The 18371-nt window shown below is 57.9% G+C and overlaps 1 protein-coding gene across 3 annotated transcripts in view; it reads left to right on the top strand.

Moving 5' to 3' along the window:
- The window catches only part of ATP6V0A2 (ATPase H+ transporting V0 subunit a2), a 36684-nt gene that overhangs the window by 8097 nt on the left and 10216 nt on the right, over positions 1-18371 (top strand). For 2 of the 3 annotated variants that reach the window (XR_009864909.1, XM_062182797.1), the window contains exons 4-14: positions 1541-1678; positions 2849-2934; positions 4535-4661; positions 8605-8687; positions 10351-10444; positions 11714-11926; positions 12645-12795; positions 13002-13138; positions 13869-14056; positions 14149-14239; positions 17805-17923. Coding sequence is in view for 2 of the 3 variants with exons in the window: in XM_062182797.1 (XP_062038781.1) it covers positions 1541-1678; positions 2849-2934; positions 4535-4661; positions 8605-8687; positions 10351-10444; positions 11714-11926; positions 12645-12795; positions 13002-13138; positions 13869-14056; positions 14149-14239; positions 17805-17923 (1427 nt within the window). In the remaining variant the exon portion in view is untranslated. The remainder of the gene's footprint in view (positions 1-1540; positions 1679-2848; positions 2935-4534; positions 4662-8604; positions 8688-10350; positions 10445-11713; positions 11927-12644; positions 12796-13001; positions 13139-13868; positions 14057-14148; positions 14240-17804; positions 17924-18371) is intronic. The other variant, XM_062182798.1, reaches the window with a different exon arrangement.

Genomic DNA, 18371 nt, shown 5'->3' with positions numbered 1-18371 from the left:
AAGGACTTGGGCCATCTTCTGCTGCTTTCCCAGGCCATTAGCAGGGAGCTGGGTCAGAAGTGGAGCAGCTGGGTCTCAAACTGGTGCTCACATGGGATGCTGGCAGTGCAGGTGGCGGCTTTACCCACTGTGCCACAGCGCCGGCCCTCTTAATTTCTTCATTAAAAGTTTTTTTTTTTTTTAACATACATGTAAAAAATTGTCATACTTATGGGGTATCCTGTGACGTCCCCCTTGTGTGGACACGTGTAGTGTGCAGGGAGGGTGTGTGTGTCTGGCCCTGTGAACATTTCTCTGTGGAGAAAACATTCAAACTCCTGTCCCCTGGGATTTGGTTTCACTAGAGAAAGTTCCAGTACGTTAGTGTCATCTCTGGTCACCCTACCGTGCAGTGGCCCATGCTCCTGCGTCTCCCGTGGCTTAGAGCCCGCTCGCCCTCCCCAGCCCTGCCTGCCCTCTTCCCTCCGCAGCTCCGGTGAGCGCCGCTGTGCTGTTAGCTTCCTGTTGCCACCCTGTTGAAAGGCTCCGCGCGTTAGTGAGGTCGTGTGGCGCTTGTCTTTCTGTGCCTGGCTTGTGTCACCACGTAGTGACGTCTGGTGGTGCCACGCTGCCGACCTGGCGAGACCGCAGCCCCTGCTGCGGCCGAGAGTGTTCCAGCGTGTGTGCACGCCCGCCCTCCCGTCTCTCGGCCGCAGTGAACTGGGAGCGAGGCGGCCCTGCAGCAGAGTGAGGTCGTTTCCCCAGCATCCGCGCCCGGCAGTGGGATTGCTGGGGCGTGTGCTGGCTCTGCGTTAGCCTCTAGAGGAACAGCCACACTGTTTTCCTAAGTTGCTGTGCTAGTAAACTCATTTAAAAACATTAAACATAATTTGAGAGTAGAGAGACAGGGACGGGGTAGAGAGAGAGAGAGAGACAGGGTGAGAGTGCTCTGTGTTCCCACCTGCGGGTTCAGTCCCCAGATGCCTGCCGGAGCCAGGAGCTGGGAGCTCCCGCCGTGTGGGTGGCAGGACCCCAGTCACTTGAACCGTCACTGCTGCTCCCAGGGTCTGCGCTGTAGGAAGCTGGAGCCAGGAGCCAGAGAGAGCCGGGAGTCAAACTCAGGCACAGCCGTATGGGACACAGGCGTCTGAACTGGTGTCCTGGCCCCGGGATACACACCCGCTCCTGATAAACTCATTGTTAACGAAGAATTGTTCTCGACAATTTTTATGCCCAGTTAATCGCATAGAAACCTTTAAGCTGGGGACTAAGGAAGTACCCGTTTAGGGGAGATGATCTGTGTTGCCGAAGTAAAGGGGACCCAGGTGGAGAGGGAGACTGACGTGTGGGGTGAGTCAGCAGGGGAGGGGTCCGCTCGGAGTCGCTGCGGCCCTGCAGCCGTCACGGGTGGCCTGGGTGAGATGAGTCGGTAAAGCCTCCGTCTGCCGTGCACAGCTCTGGCTGTAACGCCGCTGGTGTTGGTACCGGTGGGCGGATGCCTGGAGCTGCACTGGGTCGTCCGGGGTCGTCCGGGGTCGTCTGTAGCCACCGTGTATTCCAGGAGCAGCTGCAGAAGCTCGAGGTGGAGCTGCGGGAAGTGACGAGGAACAAGGAGAAGCTGAGGAAGAACCTGCTGGAGCTGATCGAGTACACGCACATGCTGCGGGTCACCAAGGCCTTCGTCAGGCGCAACGTGGAGGTACTGAGCGCGCCCGTGACGCTGCGTGCTGCCGCTGCCCCGAGTGTACGAAATTAAAAAGCCCCGGGAGCCTTGTTCTGGGCTGGTTGTTATTAGCAATGAAAATGCTTCATTTGTGTAAAATGCTGTAGTTTGCAGTTGACAAACTGCCCCCCCCCCATTAAAAAAATTATTTATTTGAAAGGCAGAGACAGAGATAGATTTTTCAGCTACTGGCTCGCTTCCCAAATGCCTTCAGCAGCCCGGCCTGGGCCAGACCAAAACCAGGAACCTGAACGCGTCTGCGTCTCCCACTGGGTGGCGGGGATGCAGGGGCTTGAGCCACCACCTGCTGTGTCCCAGGTGCGTTACAGGGAGCCGGCATGGGAGACTCCCACCCGGCACCCTGAGACAGGGCGCAGGCCTCCTATGTGGTGTTCTGCAGGGCCTCTGTCAAACGCCCACGCCGTGAAAAGCCTCTCTATGGTCTGAGACTGAACAGCACGGTTATTCCGAGGAATGAGAGCAGGGACGTCGCTTGTGCTCTGTGGTTTGTGACAGCAAAGTCCGCTGTCATCTCGCGCTCCCAAGCCGTGGCCTCTGACGCACTCATCGTCGCTTGGATTAGGGCGGTGACTTCAGTTTTAACTGCTCTTACATAGAACTCCTCAGGTGTCTTCCAAAGAAGCGGTGGGGAAGTGTCTCCTTATTTATCAGAGCCAAGTTATGTAGCTAAATTATCTCACAGCCTTCACAACGGCTCTAAGATGTTCTGAGAATGTGTCTAGAAAATGGCGTGAGAGGGGCTGGCGCTGTGGCGCAGTGGGTTAAAGCCCCAACCTGCAGCGCTGGCATCCCATAGCAGTGCTGGTTCTAGTTCTGGCTGCTCCTTTTCCGATCTAGCTCTCTGCTATGGCCTGGGAAAGCAGTAGAAGATGGCCCAAGTCTTTGGGCCCCTGCACCCACATGGGAGACCTGGAAGAAGCTCCTGGCTTCTGGCTTCTGATCAGCTCAGCTTTGGCTGTTGTGGTCATTTGGGGAGTGAACCAGTGGATGGAAGACCTCTCTCTGTCTAGCTCTGCCTCTCTCTGTAACTGTCTTTCAGAGAAATAAAATAATTCTTAAAAAAAAAAGGCATGAGAAATCAAGTGTGACTTTTATTGAGACGCACGTGGTTTGATCTCTTTCTAGTTTGAACCCACTTACGAGGAATTCCCTTCCTTGGAGAGCGATTCTTTGCTGGACTACAACATGCAGAGGCTGGGAGCCAAACTAGGGTAGGTGGCAGTGCCGGGGCCGTGGAGCCTTCCCGTGGGGTGCGTGGCTGAGCGTGGCTGAGCGTGGCTGAGCGTGGCTGAGCCTGCGCTGGGTGAGGGTGTGTTCCGACGCCGCTGCCCTCCTGTGCTCAGCTGGTTGCCTTGTGGACTAGGCAGGGTGCAGATGGAGGGAGAGGTCTTCTGTCGCTCGGCGAGGCGTCCCCTCGCTGGGAACGCGGGGGCCGGGCCGGGCTGTTTGTCTCCATCGATCCTGCTTCATGCCGCTTTCCTTTGGCCTTTTATCCTGTTTGCTCACTTGAACTGGTGGCGACCCACCTCCCTGTATGATTTGAGGTTTTTACAACTTGTGAATATTTACTGAAATGCTCGTAAGCTTTCGTTTCTCAGTGCCTCGTGGGCAGGGGCTGGGAGAGCCCGGGCACGCCCTCCAGCCCGCGGCCGCTGCACGTCCACCCCTCGGCGCGGGCTTTCTGTTGGTGTTCTGACTGTGCAGGTAGTGCACATTTTAAAAGAACAGATTTATTCATTTATTTGAAAGGTAGAGCCACAGAGAGGGAGAGGGGGAGGGAGATCTTCAGTCCCCTGGTTCACTTCTCAAATGGCCACAATAGCCAGAGCTGGGCCAGGAGGGTCTCCCACGTGGGTGCAGGTGCCCTAGTGCTTGGGCCGTCTTCTGCTGCTTTCCCAGGTGCATTAACAGGGAGCTGGGTGGAAAGTGGTGCAGCCGGATTGCAAGCCGGCAGTCTGATGTGGGATGCCGGCGTCACAAGTGACAGCTTACTCTGTTGCGCCAGCGCACCGGCCCCACAATATGAACTCAAGCCCCAAACCTGGGTGAATTCTAACCCATGCTGATCAGTTCTCAGGGGAGACTCTGCCTCCATGCAGATCCCAAACTGAAGCACACCAGCTCACTCGTGGTCTCCTGTGCAGGTGCTCTGGGTGTGGACAGGTGCTGGCCTTGGGGCGATCGGCTCTTGCCGTCACCTTATCTGCACCCAGGCCTGCCTGTTGGCCCTGCTGCCCTAAACACCGGACTGTTTCAGTTTTTGACTCCAGGAATTTCCCTTTCCTCTAGGCTCGGCTGCCATTTAAACGTGTTTTAAAAAAATGCTCCATCTGCGGGGTGGGGTTTTGTGGTGCAGTGGGTTAAACCAGCACTTGCAATGTTGGCCTCTCGTATCGGAGCATCTGATCAAGTCTTGGCTACTCTGCTTCTGATTCAGCTCCCTGCTGATGCGCCCGGGAAGGCAGCGGAAAGGTGTCCCAAGTTCTTGGGCCCCTGCCGCCCACATGGGAGACCAGGATGGCGCTCTGTGCAGGCTTCTGGCTTCTGCCGGAACCAGCCCTGTTGGTCTGGGCTGTCTGCGAACCAGCAGATGGAAGAACTCTGGCTCCGGGTCTCTCACTCTCTATTACTCTGCCTTTCGCATAAATAAGTAAATAAATAAACAAGCATTAAGATAAATTCTGTGCAGTGTGTCAGGTGTCTGCAGCTGGAGAACTTCGGGCTGTCTCACCGTTTGGCTGGAAATGGATGTCTCCCTCACTCCACTTTGTTGCCTTCAACTGCCTCTGGGTGGTCTGTGTTGTCTCACAGGTTTGTGTCTGGCCTGATTAACCAAGGAAAAGTGGAAGCATTTGAGAAAATGCTGTGGCGGGTCTGCAAAGGGTACACCATTCTGACCTACGCAGAGCTGGACGAGCCCCTCGAAGACCCCGAAACGGTGAGTGCCCGGCGTGACCACCTGCTGCCCATGGCAGACGGGAGAGAAGTGCAAGCCTAGGCCAAGAAACGTTCCTCCTGAACCCGATGTCCGACCATCCTCCGGCACGTTTGCGTGTGGTCCCTGAGCTCGAGGCCACTCTCCCTGTTGCCAAGGTGAGACCAGGGCAAGATGTGGACTAGATACCAGATGTACCTCACCGTCCCGGTGCTGTCCCGGCAGAGGGTGTGGTTTAGAACCAGTGTTGATCTGGGGGTCCTGTGTCCTTGGTCTCCTTTTTCTGGGAGTTTCTTAGGCTCTCCTTGACTCCCAAGACCTTGCCACTTAAAAAATGATGGGCCAGTCTTTTTTTTTTTTTTTTTTAATTTATTTGAAAGAGTTACAGAGAGAGAGAGAGGTCTTCCATCGCTGGTTCACCCTGCAAATGGCCACAACAGCCAGAGCTGGGCCGATTTGAAGCCAGGAGCTAGGAGCTGCTTCCGGTTCTCCCACGCAAGAGCAGGGCCCAAGCACTTGGGCCGTCTTCTGCTTTCCCAGTAGAGAGCTGGATCGGAAGTGGAGCAGCTGGACTTGAACCGGCATGCGTGTGGGATGCCAGCACTGCAGGTGGCAGCTTTACCCGCTACACCACAGCGCCGGCCCCACGGGCTGGTGTTTTCTGGGTTTGTCGGCTACTTTCTCATGATGAGGTTCAGGTCATGTGTCCCGGGCAGGAAGTGGTGCTGTGTTCTTCCCGGGGCACCCTGTCATGTGACACGTGGCTCTGCGGCCTGTTCTGGAGCGTTCGCTGGGCCCTGGGCTCCTGCGCTGAGCGGCTGCTCTTTGTCTGTGTGACGAGCGAGCGTTTGGGAAAGGTGCTGGGACAGCTCGCGCCCTCTTCCTGCTGGATTGGCGGCTGTGCTCTGCCGACATGCTGCCTTGTCGGGGCCAGTGGCCCTGGCCCGACATGAGATGCAGCAGGCTGAGGCTGTCCCTTATCTAATTCTGTTTCCAAGACTTTTCGTCCCATATTCCTGCAGGCAGGATGTGACTTTTGATGAAGGTTTATGATGTTCTTTGCTCTATTTGCAGAGCTTGTACCCTGATCATTGCTACTTTGTAAACTTGCTCTATTCCTGTGCTATGCATGATTGGACACAATGAATGTTATTTGTATGGGGTCTGGGGTATATATCCTTGTCTTTTTGTGTGCTCGGGGCTGGAGACTGAAGGGTTTCCTTAGGGAGACTGCCTCCAGTCCCTCATCGCCAGGCCCCCTACTTTGGCTTGGAACGCGATGAGGCAATAAACGTGGTGATGAATTGACTGAGTGCTGCGTGTTTCCATGTGGTTTGTCGGGTGGCCTCCGACACTGCCTCTCCGGGGTCGGCAACCGGAGCTGCTGTGGCTTTTCACCTGTTCCCATCAAATTTGGAGCACGCCCTGGCTTTCGCGCGTACGCAGATACCCAGATCAAGATGTGACTCCCCCCCTGCAGCCCTGGGTCAGCCGTTGGCAGACACACTCAGAGCGTTGTTTGCTGCGTTGCTGTCCACAGCCCAGCACCCCAGGCCTGGTCCCGGCCTTCTCCGTTTCTGTGTCTGGCTCCTTTCCTCGGAGTAGGGAGCTTGGCTCCTGGCCCTGCACACCGGCCCGCTCAGTCCCTGCCTGAGTAGCTGCTCTCCCGCCCGTCGCCCAGCCGTGCTCCTTTGAGCTCCGAGTTCCCCGCGCCCACCGGGCCCCTGGTGCCTGGACCCCTCTCTCACCCCGTTTGGGCTCTGCTGGTGCCCCCGGCTGCTCCCCTGTGCGGATGGCCTCTGCCATGGGCCACTGTTGCCCCCTCCCTGCTCCGTGTCAGACCAGAGGGAGACCCCACACTCGGGGGAGCGCCTGCAGTCAACACTCCCACCCTCCAGCAGCTCCCAGCAGGAGGCTCCGGTGTCGCTGTTGCTGTCCGTGCAGCCCGGTCAGCTGTGTGTCGGCGTCTGCCAGCTTTCTCCACCCTACCTTCAGCTCTGTTCTTTGGTGTGAATCGCTGGTCACTTGTGGAGATGCTCCGAGGGCACGGCGGCGTCTGTTCCTCCACAAACCTCGGCCCTGGTGCCCCTTCCCTCTCGCCTCTGCCCCTGGCCCTGGCTGCCCGTGGCCGCTGTCTGTGGACTCTGGCTGGCATCGCATCTCGGCAGCTGCTCCTCCCAGGAGCCCGGGTTCTCTGTAGCAGAGGTTAGCAGAGATTAGGACGAGACACCAAGGCCTGGGTGCCTGGGTGCTCAGTCGCCCTGGAGAGTTCATCTCCCCCTGCTGCCACTCCCCCCCCCTCCATGCCACCCTGTGTCCTTGGCTGGGGGGTGTCCACCTGCGTGGCTTTGCAGTGGCTCCTCAGCTCCCCCGGTGCCTGGCCCTGGCCCTGCCCCCAGGACATAGCTCTGTCTTCCTCCGGCCCTCTGGGCTCATGGATAATTTCATGCTTTAAACACCATGCCCGGATGGGTGCCTCGATTTGCCCTCTGTCTGAACACCAGGCTTTTACCTCACTGCCCACGTAAGTGTCCGGGAGACGTCTCCCCTCGGGGCCTTAGGCCGAGCTCCTTCTTTCCCCCGACCCTGCCCCTCCACACTGCTCGTGTCAGGACTTGCCACCAGCGGGTCTGCAGCCACTGCCCGGCCAGCGCTGCCGTCCGCCCCTGCCCCTGCCCCTGCCCCCCCGCATCAGCACCATCCTGTAAGCCTGCAGTCCCATCGTGGCACTCTCTGCTTCAAGGGGTTGTGGCCCTCCCACATCCGGGCCTTCTCCTTTGCTGCCCGGCCTGTCGCGCTCTGGCCTCCCCCTGAACTTGCTTCTGCGCCGGCCGCTCCTGGGCTGCCTGCTGTGTCTGCCCCAGCGTTGCTTCTCAGGGAGGCCTTCCAGGGCCCCCTCTCTGGGGTCACAGCCCCGCCCTCCATCCGTCTCCCCTTCCAGCCTTCTTTTCTTTTTTTTCTAAGTTTATTTTTATTTTTCATCTACTTTAAAGGCAGAGCAAGAGAGCAAGTGAGCGAGCGAGCAAGAGAGAGGTCTTCCATCAGCTGGTTCATTACCCAAATATTCCCCAAATGCCTTCGTCAGCCAGGGCTGGGCCAGGCTGGAGCCCGGAGCCAGGAACTTAGTCCAGCTCTTCAGGCGGGTGCAGGGTCCCAAGCACTTGAGCTATCAGCTGCTGCACCCCAGGGTGCCCATTAGAAGCTGGGTCGTAGGTGCGGCAGCCAGGACCTGAACTGGCGCTCTTCTGTGGGCTATGGGCGCCCAGAGCAGCGGCTCAGCCCCCAGCACTGACCTCCTGGGCTTTGCGTCTCTGGCTGTCAGTGTGCATGTCAGCTCCCCTCCCGTCCCCGGCCAGGGGCTTTTACCTCGCGTGTTCATTGCCGTATCTCCAGCAGCTCCAGCAGCCCGTGGCAAACAGGCCAAAATCCAAACCCGTTTTCTCGACTTCCGTGTTGCCGGGCACACCCGTCGTGTTCTCAGAAGTCCTCGCAGCCTGAGGGCGACGCCCTGCTGAAAGGCGCCTGGCCTGGTGTACGCTGCCCATTCATTCCTGTTCTCACCGCCACCGGCCATGTACCTCGGGGCCGGCGGAGCTTTTCCAGCCCCTGTGTTAGCCCCAAAGGGCCGGTGACGTCATTGAGTGCTTGGCAGCAGAGGCACGCAGGTGGGGGAACCCCTGCTGTGTGTGGACCGCGGACCCGAGGACACGGCGCTGCCCCAGACTGGGCGTGTGGAGTTGGGTGCCCAGAGCGTCCGCCCTGCTGGGCTGGGCATGCCACACGCACTGCCCCATGGGTGCCCCCCCGCAGCGAGGAGGGGCTCCGCGGCTGTGGGACCGGGGGGAGGAGGACTGGCCGTGTTCAGTGAGTGCGTGCCCAAGCTCCGTGGCAGCGCTGGAGCTGTGGCGCCTCGGAAGTAACGCCTGGCCCTGTTTGCTCCTTGTAGGGAGAAGTGGTGAAGTGGGGTGTGTTCCTGGTGTCCTTCTGGGGAGAGCAGATCGGCCAGAAGGTCAAGAAGATCTGCGATTGGTAAGAGAAGCTGCGTCTCGTCATCTGACCTCTGTACCGGTCACCTCTGGTTTTCCGCCAGTGTCCTGTGGGGAGAAACGTGCTGGGTTTGGGCCACATGATTTCCGACTTTCCTGTTTGGAGTTGCTGTGCTTTGGGCTGCACGCTGGGCTCTGGTGGCACCACTGGGCCCGTGGCACAGCTTGGGGGATTCACTCCCCTGCACCGTGGGGAGGGTGGGCACATGCGGATGGGCAGGGCCTTCCTGGATCCAGAGACTCCTTCGGCCACATCCTGGCTGGAATTGCTTGGACAAGTCACCATGTGTAAAAGGCAGGAGGGGTCCCAGTCCCCAAGTCCTGTAGGACTGACTGAGATGAGGCGGTGGGAGGTGTCCTGGGGGCGCAGACCATGCGTGACTGTCGTGGGGCGCAGGCAGCTGCCTGGGACTCTGCCTTTGCCAGGAGACACGTGAGCAGCAGCCGAAGGCTGGACGTGCTTGCCCAGAACCGCGAGGCTGCACGGAGTCTCCTGGGTCGGTGGGGCCCGGGTGTCCCGGCTCCTGGTGTTCAGATCTCAGGAGCGTGGGAGGTGATTTTTAGGTATTGCCTGGGTGAACTGTTATTTTTTAACAGATACACATGTATTTTAGCACAGATCAGACAGGGTAAAAGCTAGGGGAGGATGTAAGTTTCCAGAGTCTGAACTTAAGTGAAATTAAGTTTGGTGTTCGCATGCTGAGGTGGCCGGCAGTGACCCAGTGTCCAGTGACCCCTGAGAAAGCGTCGGCTCTGAGGAGGCTCTGGGCAGCCAGAGCTCAGTTCTCTTCTTGCCCTGTGTGTGCGTGTGCCTGTGTGTATGTGAGCGTGTGTGCGTGTGCGTGAGCACATGTGTGTGAGCATGTGTGCACCTGAGTGTGAGCGTGTGCATGAGCGTGTGTGCGTGCGCCTGTGTGTATGTGAGAGTGTGTGAGTGTATGCCTGTGTGTGATCGTGTGTGCACGCGCCTGTGTGTATGTGAGAGTGTGTGTGTGTGTGCATGAGCACATGTGTGTGAGCGTGTGTGCACCTGGGTGTGAGCGTGTGCATGACCGTGTGTGCGTGTGCGCCTGTGTGTGTGAGCATGTGTGAGTGTATGCCTGTGTGTGAGCGTGTGTGAGTGTATGCCTGTGTGTGATCGTGTGTGCGCATGTGTGTGCATGAGCGTGTGTGTGCCTGTGTGTGCGAGCACCTGTGTGCGCCTGTGTGTGCATGAGTGTGTGTATGAGTGTGTATGTGCATGCGCATGTGTGTGCCTGAGCATGTGTGTGTGCGTGCACCTGTGTGTGTGCGCCTGTGTGTGCGTGAGCGTGTGTATGCGTGCGCATGTGTGTGCGTGAGCGTGTGTGTGGCTGTGTGTGCGTGCGCCTGTGTGTGTGTCTTTGTGTGTTAAATCTGTAGAGTGATTTGCAGCCTGGGATGTTGGTGGGTTTCAGAGCGGGGCTCCCTGAGTGGGGGTGTGGAGAGCACCTGCCAGTGTGGGTTCAGCAGGCGTTTGCTGATGTCCTTACAGCACCTTCCGGGGGAGGTGCCTGCGCCCCTTCTGTTCTCCCAGGGGAGACTTTGCCCCGTGTGGGAGGGGTCGGGGCGGGGGCGGCTGCTCTCAGCCCCTGTGGTCCTGAGCTGAGACTGAATTCCGCTTCCAGTCACCACTGCCACGTCTACCCGTACCCTGGCACCGCGGAGGAGCGCAGAGAGATCCAGGAGGGGCTGAACACGCGGATCCAGGATCTGTACACTGTGAGTGCGCATCTGCCCCCGGGGCCGTGTGCGCTCGTGAGCGGGCAGTGTGGCTGCGGACAAGCCGGACAGGCGTGCTCGGGTGGGGTGCCCCTCCCCACCCTGGATGGTTGGTTTCATTAGCCTGGTGGTCATGGTGGAATGTCGGAAGAGATTCTTGGGTCGTCAGACGACACATGACAACAGGTCTTGTGTGGGTGGCGGGGACCCTCCACCTGCACTGCTTCCATCCCTGCGTCCTCTGTATCAGTCAGGGCTCTGGTGGCAGGCAGTGAAATAGGTTCTGACCTGTTCATGCAAAAGGGGATTTTTTTTTTTAAAGATTTATTTGTTGGGGTCAATGCTGTGACATAGCAGGTAAAGCTGCCGCCTGCAGTGCTGGCATGAGGGTGCTGGTTTGAATCCTAGCTGCTCCACTTTCGGTCCAGCTCTCTGCTATGGCCTGGAAAAGCAGTGGAAGATGGCCCAAGTCCTTGGGCCCCTGCACCTGTATGAGAGACCTGGAAGAGCTCCTGGCTTCTGGCTTCAGATCAGCCCCGTTCCGGCTGTGGTGGCCATTTGGGGAGTGAACCAGTAGATGAAGACCCCTCTCTCTTTCTCTCTCTGCCTGTGCCTCTCTGTAACTGCCTTTCAAATAAATAAATAAGTCATTTTAAAAAAAGAGATTTATTTGTCTGAAAGGCAGAGTTACAGAGGGGGAGAGAGAGAGATCTCCCATCTGCTGGTTCACTCCCCAAATGGCCACAGTGACCAGGGCTGGGCCAGGTCAGATCCAGGAGCCTCTTCCAGGTCTCCCACATGGGTGCAGGGGCCCAAGCACTTGGACTGCCCTCCACTGCTTTCCCAGGCCATTAGCAGAGAGCTGGATCAGAAGAGGAGCACTCATAATTGATGCCACCGTAGGCAGCGGCTTAACCTGCTACACTGCAGTGCCGGCCAAAAGTGGATTTTTTTTTGGCAGAAAGGAATGGGGTGGGCTGTTGGTGGCTCCTGGGTGGCAGGGGCCGGCCTAAACTTAGGAATAGGTAAGACTGCAGAGGGGAGCTGTCTGCCCCCAGCTGGGCTGCCCCAGTAGGCAGTGACCTCCCACCATGTCCTGCGTTGTCCTGCGTGTGTTCTCGAGAGGCACCTCCGAGGCTCACTGGCTGAGCTGCTGTTTTCCGCCCAGCCCCTGCTCTCCTGCTGCACGCAGGTCCTGATGACCCTTCAGCCGTGTGCGAGACGGGAAGCCAGTGCTCCTGCCTGGCAGCCGTGTTTGTGCTCCCCCAGGTGCTGCACAAAACCGAGGATTACTTGAGGCAGGTGCTGTGCAAGGCCGCCGAGTCCGTGTACGGCCGCGTGATCCAGGTGAAGAAGATGAAAGCCATCTACCACATGCTCAACATGTGCAGCCTGGACGTGACCAACAAGTGCCTCATCGCCGAGGTCTGGTGCCCCGAGGCCCACCTGCACGCCCTGCGCCAGGCACTGGAGGAGGGCTCGGTAAGGCCGCCGGCCCGCTGCGGGGCTCAGAGCACCTGGGCGCGGGCGCGTCTCAGAGTGCTGTGTGTGAGCACGCGTGGAGATGTGCTGTTTGCATAAGCAGGACGTTCCCGTGGCTCAGAGTAGAAGGTAGAGACACGTGGGAGGCACAGTGAGTGGCTTCCTCCTGCCCACGGTCTCGCTTAGTGCAGGTGTTGTTGCTGTTCTGAGGCTGCTCATCACAGACGTCAGCAGATGCTCTTTCCAAGACTGTTCGTTAAAAAACCTTTCTTTTTTTTTTTTTTTTTTTTTTTTTTATAACTATTTAGTATTGTGTGCAAACACTGTGGTTTCTTTGACTAGTTCCCTGGCCATTTGGGTAGTTTGCACTTCCACAGCTAACCCTGCAGTGAGCTCCGTGTGACCTGGGCACACGCAGCTGCGGGGTGAATTCCCAGTGGAACTTATGGGTTGATTGAAAGCCTGCCCTGAATTGCCTGTTCATACCATCTGCCCATTTTCTGCTGCGCTGTTGGCCTTTTTCTTCCTTTTGGGAGACGGCAGCCCCCAGGGGTCCCTCCCACAGCCCCACCCTCGAAGAGGTGCCTCTTCCTCTTGGTCTTCCTGCTGAGCCTGCCCCCGTCCCAGGTGGCGACTGACTTCCCTGTCACCTGGCCCGGGGCAGGCAGCCAGGCCTTGAGGTGATTGGCAGTTGTTGTTTTCTTGTTTTGTGTGACAGAGAGAGAGTGGTGCCACGCTCCCTTCGTTCATGAACACAATCCCAACCAAAGAGACACCCCCGACTCTGATCCGCACCAACAAGTTCACCGAGGGTTTCCAGAACATCGTGGACGCCTACGGGGTGGGCAGCTACAGAGAAGTGAACCCAGGTGGGACATCCCCCCGCGGGATGAGGGTGTGGTTGGTGTTGGGCACATGGACCCTCTGATGCAGCTCTGTCCTCTTAGTGCTCGGCCGTGAGCTGAGCCTCACTCCTGTCTGGAAAAGTCTAGATCGTGGGCCGTCGCCTTGCAGGCCTCGCGCAAACGTGCTGTGTGCACCGGCACTCACACCTCCCGCCTGTGTCCTCCCGCAGCTCTCTTCTCCATCATCACCTTCCCCTTCCTGTTTGCTGTGATGTTCGGGGACTTTGGGCACGGCTTTGTGATGTTCCTGTTTGCCCTCTTGTTGGTGTTGAATGAAAACCATCCCAGGCTGAACCAGTCCCAGGAGGTAAAAATGCAAACATGCCAGCTCGTTACGCCTGATCAGGGAGCATAGCAGTGATCATCCTAAGACGGGTTTTCTTTTCGCCTTATTTATTTGAGAAATAGAGCAGGAGAGAAGGAACGAGTTCCCATCTACTGGTTCACTCTCCAAGTGTCCACAACAGCCAGGGCTGGGCCAGGCTGAAGCCGGGGCCAGGAACTCCATCTGGGTCTCCCCCATGGGTGGCAGGGACCCAAGTACTTGAGCTGTCACTGCTGTGTCCCAGGGAAGCTGGAATCGGGAGCAGAGCTAGGACTCAGACGCAGGCACTCGGATACGGGTTGCGGGCCTCCTAGTCAGCTTCCTAGCTGCTGGACCAAGCACGCATCCTGAGAGGTGTTGTCCTCCGTGTTAGCGCGCCATGGCTCAGCTGTGTGGCCCGTGTTAGCGCGCCATGGCTCAGCTGTGTGGCCCGTGTTAGCCCACCATGGCTCAGCTGTGTGGCCCGTGTTAGCCCGCCATGGCTCAGCTGTGTGGCACATGTTAGCCCGCCATGGCTCAGCTGTGTGGCCCGTGTTAGCGCGCCATGGCTCAGCTGTGTGGCCCGTGTTAGCCTGCCATGGCTCAGCTGTGTGGCCCGTGTTAGCTCGCCATGGCTCAGCTGTGTGGCCTGTCACCTGGAGACAGGCGTGGCCGGGGCCCGCAGCTGCTGCTGTTGCCTGAACACAGCTCCCGCTGCCTTTGCGTTTCACAGATCATGAGGATGTTCTTCAACGGCCGCTACATCCTGCTGCTGATGGGCTTGTTCTCCGTGTACACGGGCCTCGTCTACAACGACTGCTTCTCCAAGTCGGTGAACCTGTTCGGCTCTGGGTGGAACGTGTCCGCCATGTACAGCGCCAGCCACTCTCCGGCAGAGCAGAGGAGCCTGGTGCTGTGGAAGTAGGTTCCCCTTCCGGAGCGGTGGCTGCCAGCGCCTCCCCGTGGCCCGGCCCCCAGCCGCGGCCGCCGGCTCACTCTGCCTTGCGTTGCAGCGACAGCATCGTGAGGCACACGAGGGTTCTGCAGTTGGATCCCAGTGTTCCTGGAGTGTTCCGAGGCCCCTACCCGTTTGGAATCGATCCCGTGAGTGTCTTCACTGCCACGGTACTCCTTGCTCTGTCCCACCTGGTTCTCTGTCCTGCAGCAGCACGCCCCTGCTCCGGCTGGTCCCGGCTGGTCCTGGCTGGTCCCGGCTGGGTGTGTTCTGAGCAGGTCACGTGTGCATGGAGCCGTGAGCTGGCGAGTCTGCATTTGGGGAGTGAGGCCCGTGCCCAAATTGAGCAGTCCATGGAGAGAGCTCTGCATCCCAACGTGTTTCTTTTTCCTTTTTAAAAGCAAGATTTATTTTGTTTATTTCAGAGAGAGAGAATGAGACAGGTAGAGAGCTCCCGTTTGCTGGTTCACTCCCCAGATACCTGTGATGGCTGGGGCTGGGCCAGGCCAAAGCCAGGAGCCGGGAACTCAGTCCATGTCTCCCATATGGGTGTCAGGCCCAGGGACTTGAGCCACCACCTGCTGCCTCTGGGTGGTACACTGCATCTTCTGGCCCATTTTACTCTAGCGAAAAGTGACTTCAGGAGCCATAGAATGGATACCATTGCTTAAGTCTCTTCTTTGTTTACAATTTTTTTACTTTTTTTTTTTTCAGATTTATTTATTTATTTGAAAGAGTTACACAGAGAGAGGAGAGGCAGAGAGAGAGAGAGAGAGAGGTCTTCCATCCGATGGTTTACTCCCCAATTGGCCGCAACAGCCGGAGCTGCGCCGATACGAAGCCAGGAGCCAGGAGCTTCTGGTCTCCCACGCGGGTGCAGGGGCCCAAGGACTTGGGACATCTTGTACTGCTTTCCCAGGCCATAGCAGAGAGCTGGATTGGAAGAGGAGCAGCTGGGACTAGAACCAGTGTTCCCATATGGGATGCCAGCACTGCAGGCGGAGGATTAACCTACTGCACCACAGTGCTGGTCCCTTAAGTCTCTTTGTATATGTGCATTAATTTTGACTCTTTGAGAAAGAAGCCATATGGTGTTTTAGAGCTAAAAGGAAGCTTAAGGCTCTCTGGTGCCTGCTGGGGTGCTTGGTTGGACTGGAAAGTGTTTGCAGAAGGAAAATAGCTTCTTAGGGAGCCAGGACCCCCACCCCGCACATGGGGCCCAAGCAGTCTGGGAGCCAGGACCCCCGCCCCGCACATGGGGGCCCAAGCAGGCTGGGAGCCAGGACCCCCGCCCCGCACATGGGGCCCAAGCAGGCCGGGAGCCAGGACCCCCGCCCCGCACATGGGGCCCAAGCAGGCCGGGAGCCAGGACCCCCGCCCCGCACATGGGGCCCAAGCAGTCTGGGAGCCAGGACCCCCGCCCCGCACATGGGGGCCCAAGCAGGCTGGGAGCCAGGACCCCTGCCCCGCAGGCTGGGTCCCTGTGAGGCTCAGGCCTGGGAATCCCAGAGCAGAGGTCCCCTGGACCACTGGGAGCCTTCCTGGCGATTCTCAGTCCCAGAGAGGGGCTTAGAGGGGGGTGGGAGTCCCTGGGCAGTGCTGGGTGGAGTGAGGATGAGTTCCTGGGTCTGCAGCGGGGTCCTGCAGACACGTGTGTGGGGACTTCAGGGCGTTCGTGGGAAAAGGGGTTAAAAGATGACTTGATTTTGGTGGCAGAAGACATCTATGCATCGTTTTCTCTCAACGCACTATCTTCCCACACTTCCCGAGACCTTCTCACATGCACCAAAAGAAGGTTATCTTTAATTCCGTTCTCCATGAAGTGTTTATACCTGTGTTTATGCACACACACATAGAAAGAGATGAGCCATCTCCAGCCTTTTAAAAAGTCCCCGCTTGGAGCAGGCATGTGGCCCCGTGGTTGGGATGCCCACGTCCCACGTTGGAGTGCCTGGGTTTGATTCCTGGCTCGGCTTCTGACTCCAGCTTCCTACTAATTCAGGCCCTCGGAGGTGGTGGTGATGCCCCAAGTACTTGGGTCCCTGCCACTCAAGTGAGAGATCTGATTATATTCCCAGCTTGGGCTCTTGTGGGCGTTTGGAGAGTGAAGCAGACGATGGGTGCTGTGTCTGTGTCTGTCTCTGTCTCTGGGCATTGTTACGCGGCCTGTCAAGCTGCTGCTTGGGGTGCCTGTGTCCCGTGGCAGAGAGCTAGCTTGAGATCTGGCTGCTCCACTTTCAGTCCAGCTTCCTGCTGGCACACCCGGGAGGCAGCAGGTAGCCTACGTGCTCAAGTCCCTGCCACCCACGTAGGAGACCGCAATGGAGCTCTTGACTCCTGGCTTTGGCCTGCGCCAGCCCTGGCTGCGGCAGACATTCAGGGAGTGAACCAATGGATGAGTCCCCTTCCCACTGGCCGCCTCCTCCCAGTCCCAGCCTCACCCCTGCTCAGCAGCCTCTGTGGGCGGGTGGTTCCTTGTGTCCTTTTAGAGTGTTTGTGGGTGGGTGAGTATGGGTGGAGCCAGACGCCCTCCAGGGCTGCGCTGTCCGAGACCGCGCTCTTCTGCTGGCTTGGCCTCCACGCCTTCACACCAGGGAAGCTCACCGGTACCCCTTCTCTTACTTTCCAGCCCAAGTTTTTTTTGAAGATTTATTTTATTTATTTGAAAGACAGAGTTACAGAGAGAGGTGTAGAGAGAGAGAGAGAGGTCTTCCATCTGTTGGTTCACTCCCCAGATGGCTGCAATGGCCGGAGCTGCGCCGATCCGAAGCCAGGAGCCAGGGGCTTCTTCCGGGTCTCCCACACAGGTGCAGGGGCCCAAGGACTTGGGCCATCCTCTACTGCTTTTCCAGGCCATAGCAGAGAGCTGGATGGGAAGAGGTGCAGCCGGGACTAGAACCGGTGCCCATATGGGATGCTGGCGCTTTAGGCTAGGGCTTTAACTTGCTGCACCACAGCACCAGCCCCTAAAATCTTATTTTAATTAAAAGTGATTTTTTTTCTGTCCTAATATGCCTTGTTTCTCTTTTCATAATTCACCTGCAGGCAGGACTGTAGTGATTAATTTTCAAGGAGAAAGCAAAGCCATCACTGGGCAGGGGCCTAGGGGGCTGGGGTCTGAGCTGCTGGGCAGGGGCCTGGAGTGGGCAGAGCAGAGGCCTTGTGGAGGGGGCTGGGATCTGAGCTGCTGGGCAGGGGCCTGGGTGGGGGGTGCAGAGGCCTGGGGCGGCTGGGGTCAGAGCCACTCTGTGCTTGGGCCCAGCTCAGTCTGGGTCCAGCTCCTTGTTACACTTCTGCCCCCTTCCCCCACCAACCTGTCATAAAACACACATGTCAGAGAGTGTATACCACATGTCGGTGTGTTCTAATGTGTATTCTGTACCCCTGCCCAGGGAAGGGAGGGGATGGAGCCCAGGACCCTGCGAGTGTCCTGCTCCCTTCCCCAGAGGGGCCGGGGGCCGGAGGGACCTTCTGCTCTGCACTGTGCCGTTCTTTATGGTGTTTCTGCCTGGGCTGGTGCCCTAAACCTTTTGTGAACTCGATAGTGGTGGGAGTGGCCCTTCAGTCTGGCCTGGTGCAAGGTCGCGGGTTCCCGGTTGAGGGCGTCGTCTGAATGCTGTTTCCTCCTTAGACTGGAAGCTGCCTCAGCTGAAGCCGGGAACTGTCTCGAGTGCCAGCTGCTGAGGGAGGTCTCCTCTTCTGTTTTGTTTTTAGATTTGGAACTTGGCCACAAACCGCCTCACTTTCCTAAATTCCTTCAAAATGAAAATGTCTGTGATTTTAGGAATTATTCACATGACTTTTGGCGTCATTCTGGGAATATTTAACCACTTGTAAGTACATATTTTTTAAAAGCCGTATTTGTAATAAGCCAGGGGGCGTGTCCCGAGCGTGGCCGCCTGCTGACGGCTGTCCTGCTGGGCGAAGGGTAGCCGTCGCGCTGCGTGTGATCGCGCAGTCCTCTCGCGTTGCTTAGGAGCCTCCTTTATCTGGCAAATACGAGCACAGGGTGTGTGCCAGGTGCTGTTCCAGGCACGAGGGGTTCAGCAGGGAAGGGACAGGAAGTTTCTGTCCTCAGGGGGCTTACCCGGAAGTGGGGCGGTGTGCACTCTGCAAGTTCCTGTTTATTTCCACAGTCATTTATTGGCAGAATGACAGAGGAGTGCACACCCACACGTGCACACACACATCACGCACACGCACGCACACGTACACAGGTCTTCCATCTGCTGGTTCATTCCCCAAACGCAACAATGGCCAGTGCTGGGCCAGGCCAAAGCC

Source organism: Lepus europaeus, chromosome 23 (genome assembly GCF_033115175.1).
Source record: "Lepus europaeus isolate LE1 chromosome 23, mLepTim1.pri, whole genome shotgun sequence".
NCBI classification, from domain to species: domain Eukaryota; kingdom Metazoa; phylum Chordata; class Mammalia; order Lagomorpha; family Leporidae; genus Lepus; species Lepus europaeus.
The sequence above is the reverse complement of the archived record's forward strand: the minus strand, read 5'-3'. Positions and strand labels throughout refer to the sequence as shown.